The sequence below is a fragment of the Arachis ipaensis genome, chromosome B3 (genome assembly GCF_059453495.1).
Source record: "Arachis ipaensis isolate K30076 ecotype BB chromosome B3, ASM5945349v1, whole genome shotgun sequence".
In the NCBI taxonomy this organism is placed as follows: domain Eukaryota; kingdom Viridiplantae; phylum Streptophyta; class Magnoliopsida; order Fabales; family Fabaceae; genus Arachis; species Arachis ipaensis.
The window spans coordinates 125,419,613-125,426,085 of NC_142438.1; the positions used below are offsets into that span (position 1 = coordinate 125,419,613).

General features: G+C 42.7%; 1 protein-coding gene across 1 annotated transcript in view; it reads right to left on the reverse strand.

The window, feature by feature from the left end:
* LOC148572365 (uncharacterized) overlaps positions 1-6,185 on the reverse strand; it is a 33,230-nt gene extending 27,045 nt beyond the window's left edge. The window contains exons 1-3 of the mRNA XM_088507472.1: positions 5,934-6,185; positions 5,332-5,829; positions 5,035-5,190 (exon numbers count right to left, since the gene is read on the reverse strand). Coding sequence (XP_088363598.1) covers positions 5,035-5,190; positions 5,332-5,829; positions 5,934-6,185 — 906 coding nt within the window. The remainder of the gene's footprint in view (positions 1-5,034; positions 5,191-5,331; positions 5,830-5,933) is intronic.
* Positions 6,186-6,473: the final 288 nt, after the last annotated feature.

A 6,473-nucleotide genomic window follows, 5' to 3' on the forward strand; every position in this document is an offset into this window, starting at 1 on the left:
CTAAAATTTATAAACCGAAGTATTCAAACCTCGGGTCGTTCTCCCTAGGAATTACAATAAAGTGTCTTGTTATTGGTTGTGAGTTATATTTGGGGTTTTGATATGAAGCATGAAAGATAAATGGTAAGAAAGTAAACTAATGGCTAAAAAGGTCTTGGCAAGGGTTGGTGGTCAAAGATCTCTATCCTAATCACTAACCACAATATGAGAATTGGCAAGGATTAATCTCATTAAATCATCCTCTAACTAGTAGTAAAGGAAAGTCAAATGAGCTATATCAATCCTAGTCCATAAGTCCTAACTCTCCACTAATTCAATTAGTGAGAACTAGAGTCAAAGAATCCCAATCATCAATTACTTGGACATTAGTAACTCAAGAGTTCCTAAGTTACCTTTCCAAGCCAAGAACATAAAACTCTACTCTAAAATCCAACCAAGCATTTCATCAAACACTTGGAAGGCATAAAAGGAAAGCATAGTAAGATTGCTAGAAAAGTAAATCTACACTACTCAATTTGCAAGGAATTAAACAACAACAAATCAAATGAACACAATTATTATGATTTACCTTGAATTGAATTGAAAGAGAAAGGGAGGAACAAAAGTAGATCTACAACAAAATGCAAGAACAACATAAAGGAAATTACAACAAAAGGATGGAAGAAGAATGAATGTAACAACAAGGAATTGAGAAGATAGAAGTAGAAGAAGATGAATTGAAATCTAGATCTAAGAACTAAGCCTAATCCTAATTCTAGAGAGAAGTGAGAGCTTCTCTCTCTAGAAACTAATTACAAAGCTAAACTAAACTAATTGGTAACTAACACCTAAAGTAAAAAAGTATATTCATTCCCCCTTCAATCCTTGGCTTAAATAGCATCAGAAATGAGTTGGATTGGGCCCACAAGGCTTTAGAATTCGCTGGCCACGTTTTGCTTTAAGTGAACTAGGTGGCAGCAACAGCGCGTGCGCGTACTTTGCGCGTGCGCGCCACCATACGTGGTTCAACCATAGCAAATCTTATATCGTTTCGAAGCCCCGGATGTTAGCTTTCCAACCCAACTGGAACCGCATCATTTGGACCTCTGTAGCTTAAGTTATGGCCGATTAAGTGCGAAGAGGTCGGCTTGACAGCTTTCCGGTTCTTCCATTTCTTCATGAGTTCTCCAACTTTTCATGCTTTCTTTCTTCATTCCCTTGATCCAATCTTTGCCTCCTAAACCTTAAATCACTTAACAAACATATCAAGGCATCTAATAGAATCAAGGTGAATTAAATTTAGCTATTTTGAGTCCTAAAAAGCATGTTTTCACATTCAAGCACAATTAAAGGAGAATATACAAAACCATGCTATTTCATTGAATAAATGTGGGTAAAAGGTGATAAAATCCCCAAAAATCAATACAAAACAAACCGTCAAATTGGGGTTTGTCAACCTCCCCACACTTAAACCAAGCATGTCCTCATGCTTAAACCAAGAATGAAGTAAGGGTATGGCATTTATTCAATGGAAACTAACTAAATGCAATCTACCTATATGCAACTATCTAAATGAATGCAAGTGCTTGGTCAAAATAAATCAATTCCCAAGAAACATATATGCACAAGGGCTAAGGACTAGCAAGTCTAATCCACAATTGAATTGAGTTATTAAATATTTTTACAAACTTGCATGAAGAATGATGATCATAGGTAAAAACATGTAATTGAGCATCAAACCCTCACCGGATGTGTTTGCACTCTATTTGCTCAAGTGTTTAGGGTTGATTCACTCAATTCTCCTCTATTTCATGCTTTCCAAGATTTGTTTTTCTTCTAACAATCAACAATTATTCAATGCATGCATACATGTATCATGAGGTCTTTTCATTAGTTGTAATGGGGTTAGGGTCAAGGTAGGATGCATATTTGGTCAAGTGAGCTTGAAATTTGAATCTTTGATAAGCTTAAACTTCCCACCTAACCTATGACATCCTATACAATTAAGTTCTAATCTAACTACCCATTTTTCACCTTTTCACATACTCATGCATTTTCTTTTCATTTCACAACTCATATGCATTGATCTTATTGAGCTTCACCTTGGGGCATTTTGTCCCCTTTTTATTTCTTTCTTTTTCCATTTTTTTCTATACTTTTCATATATTTTTTTTTGTTTTTCTCATTTTTTTCTTTCTTTCAAACTATATACAAGAGTACCAATGCATAAGGTCTATACATTTAATCAATACATGAGCATGTACCCAATTCCCAATATTTACAGTAATAATACAAAACTACCCTTTTGTTCACCCAATGTCCCAAGGTTCCCACACTTGAATGATACACACACTTTAGCCTAAGCTAATCAAAGATCCAAATAAGGACATTTATTGTTTTTCGCTTTAAGGCTTGTAATGTGCTAAATTAAGAACAAGTGGGTTAATCGTAGGCTCAAATTTGGCTAACAATGGAAGATAAAAGGTAAGGCTATTTGGGTAAGTGAGCTAATAAAATGATGGCCTCAATCATATAAATGCATGAATACACAAAATAATGGACATAAAGAATCAAACAAATCAAAGATTACAATCATAGAAAGAGAATAATGCACACAAGAAGGAAAAATAAGTGGTTATAAGATGTAACCACACCGTTAGGCTCAAATCTCACAAGCTTGTGTTCTTAGCTCAAAACATGATCCATAATATATATAATTCAAGCAAGTTCTATGAAAAGTTTTCCACTCAAATCAATTGGCGCCCTATAGATAGAAATCCTTGGAAAATTCTCATTATTTTGACTAAGCTTATTGTGTATGCATATGCAAAAATAAGAAAATGCAAGTAAAAATCCTAAAATCCTAGAATGAAATGCAAAAGTATTGGAGTTAGAAATTTGTCACCCAAGATTGCCGATCGGTCAGACGACCTCCCCACACTTAAAAGTTTGCACCGTCCTCGGTGCACTCAAAGATGAGCAAGGGGGTACGGCGACTCTCCGGATTGCTATGTGTTCTTTCTTCCGCTTCCATGGTTGCTTGTGGTGCATTCGTTATGAAAAACAAAAATACAACACCATAAGATGAGAATATATAAAAGCAAGGAAGCATACATTGTTGGAATGAGGTAAATCACTAGAATGAGGTGAGTGAATTAGTGTGACATTAAGAAATATTAGGTGTGTGAATTCTAAATTGCGTGGTTTAGAATACACATTAGCATAAAAGCTATGTCACAAAAGAAGCATGCACTGTACTCATTCTAGTGTGCTTGAGATGCTTTAAGTAGGCTTGTAAGGTAAGACAAGCATTAGAGAAGCATGAAAGCATTCAAGTCAAACATATGGATGGATATAATCATAAAATACAATGCATTAAGGTAAATGCTCAACATTATCCATCAAGAGATTGCCTAATCAAAGAATACGGTTCAAATCACATGGTGGCTAGCTACAACATGCAATTCAAAAGAGTTATAAGCTCGAAGACAATTCTCATCACTTGGTATTTTTCAAAAGGTAAGCATGAAGAACTCAAAACCAAGTAACAAAATATAACCTCAATCATAGAATCCAACAAAGATTATCTAAAATTATTCATGCTAAAATAGCATTTAGGCAATAAGGGCTATAGCAATGTATAGTAAACAAAGTCAATACTCCAACACTTATGATGAAAAGAGAGAAAATAAAGTGAAAACTAAACTAAAACTAACTAATCAACTAACTAACTAACTAATTTGTTAACTAAAATAAATGGTTGTCAATGGTGTTTGGAAGTGTTGGATGAGGGGTAGGAGGAGGGAAGAAGAAAGGAAAAAGGGAGAAATGGAAGGAGGAGAAGAAAAGAAATGGATGGAAGAAAGGGCATCCACGCGCACGCACGCATGGTGCGCGCGCGTCGTTGGCTTATTTCGAGAGTGACGCGTACGCGTCATGTGCGCGTACGCGTAAGTAGGGTTTGTGCCAGAGGCACAACGTTGGCGCGGCGCAGGCACAACTCTCTGGAAAATGTATGGAGGTTGGAACTTCTCAATCCGCGCGTACGCACGCATGGCGCGCGCGCGTGGATGGTCGAAAATGCTGGAAGTGCGCGTACGCGTCATGTACGCGTACGCGTGGATGGTGCTCTGTTTTTCAAAAATTTTTTTCTATGTTTTTGCACCAATCCAAGCATTCCAAACCTCCAAACAGCTACCAAAACACCATAAAACCTTATTTAGCATACTTAGACTACCAAACATACTTAACTAACTAAACAAAATATGAAATTAAACTAATACGAAGAGCTCGGGACGTCGGCTACTCCAGTTTCACCCCTCGCGACTCAAATCTAGGCCATACCCCACCAACCGACCCGAAGATCCTTTCGAACCATCCGGTAACCGACCTACCGAACATTGGCGCCGTCTGTGGAAATTGGCCCAAATGGACATCGTACAAGGTTCAGGAGACCATGGCCGCAGAGCGGACCCCAGGGGGGCAGCTTTTGTCACCTCTCCCCGGGAGCAGACGAGGTCCCCTCCCCGACGTACCGAGCCGGCCACACGATCCCAGGAAAGACGCCCCTTCGGGGGAACAGGCAGCAATAGCGCCAGGATGATACAGGAATTGCGCCATAGAATGCAAAACCTGGAGCGCCAGCTGGCAGATCGAGAACGCTGCCAACGAACGCCCAAACCAAGCGACTCCCATTCTCCCGTGACACGAGGAAGAACTCCTCAGAGAAGTTATTCCCGGCGTACACGTAGCCCCCGGTCTGAATCTAAAAGCGCCTGGGAGGAAGAGGAGCGCCCCAGAAGACGTTGGGACCCTGTGATATACACCCGACCTGAAACAAGCGCTACAGAGCGAGACCGAGAAGACAGAAGAGAAAGGCCAAGGAGAACAGAGCGAGAACAGGGAGGCAGAAGAGAATGTCCCACGAGAACACGCCAGCCCGTGATAATGGGCGCGACCCCCTTTCATCGTTCCATCCTCGAGGTCTGGCTACCAAAGCACTTGGATAAGCCGACGGACATGAGGTATGACGGAACCCAAGACCCCCAGGAACACCTGACGGCCTTCGAGGCCAGGATGAACCTGGAGGGAGTTGGAGACGAGGTGAGGTGCCGCGCTTTTCTGGTCACCTTGGCGGGGCCAGCGATACGGTGGTTCAACAGCCTCCCACAGGGTTTGGTGGCTAGGTTTTCGGACATCAGCCGCGCTTTCCTAGCCCAATTTACCACCAGAATTGCAAAGGCAAAACACCTAATCAATTTGCTCGGGGTGACACAGAGGTCTGGCGAGCCAACCAGAAAATATCTGGACCAGTTTAACGACGAGTGCTTGGAGATCGACGGACTAACCGACTCGGTAGCTAGTCTGTGTTTGACGAACGGACTCCAAAATGAGGACTTCAGAAAGCATCTCACCACGAAGCCGGTGTGGACAATGCAGAAGATCCAAAGTGTAGCCAGGGAATACATTAACGATGAATAAGTCAGTCAGGTCGTGGCTGCCAACAAGCGGTAGCCCTCCTACAACCAAACCCGGCAGCACGGCAGCGGAGAGAGACAAAAGGAACACGCCAGAGATGGCGGTCCGAGCAAGACACACAGACCGTTTCTTCGAGTCAGGAAGTTCACCAATTACACCCCCCTCACCGTCCCCATCATAGAAGTTTATCAATAGATAGCCGAAAGGGGGATTTTGTCGAAACCCCGACCTCTGAAGGACCGGACCGGGGGAAACAAAAGTCTCTATTGTGATTATCACAAAGGCTACGGACACATGATACAGGATTGCTTCGACCTGAAAAACGCGCTGGAATAAGCGATCCGGGACGGAAAACTGGCCGAATTCTCCCATCTGATCAGGGAGCCAAGGAGGCGAGATCGCGACCGCAAAGGAGAGGACAAGACCCGCGCGGTGAAGCGACGCCACGAGCCGGAGGACAACAAGCACGGTCTTACCATAGTGAACATGGTAACGGCACGAGACGCACCTCTAAGGTCGAGGTCGGCACACAAGAAAGACGCCAAGGTCCTGGCAGTTTCCTCATCCTCTGTGCGAAGCTCCAAGAGGCTCCCACCTATCTCATTCGTTCCAGAGGACCAATGGTTTGAGGAGGCCACGGAAAACCCTCCCATGGTCATCACGGCTAGAGTGGGAACCAGCCTCATCAAGCGAATCCTCGTGGACACCGGGGCTGACTCGAATATCATGTTTCGTAACGTGTTCGATGCCTTGGGCCTATGAGATGCCGATCTAAAGACGCACCAGTACGGTGTTGTAGGTTTGGGCGACCACTTCATCAAACCAGTTGGGATAATCCCCCTACCAATATCTGTAGGAGCAGGACAGGGGCGAAGGTCGGTAATGGCCGAGTTCGTGGTTCTACGAGACTCCACGGCCTACAATGTCATCCTAGGGAGGAAGACTATCAACGACCTCAGAGCAGTGATCAGCACAAAGATGTTGATAATGAAGTTCGTCGCTGATGACGGATCCGT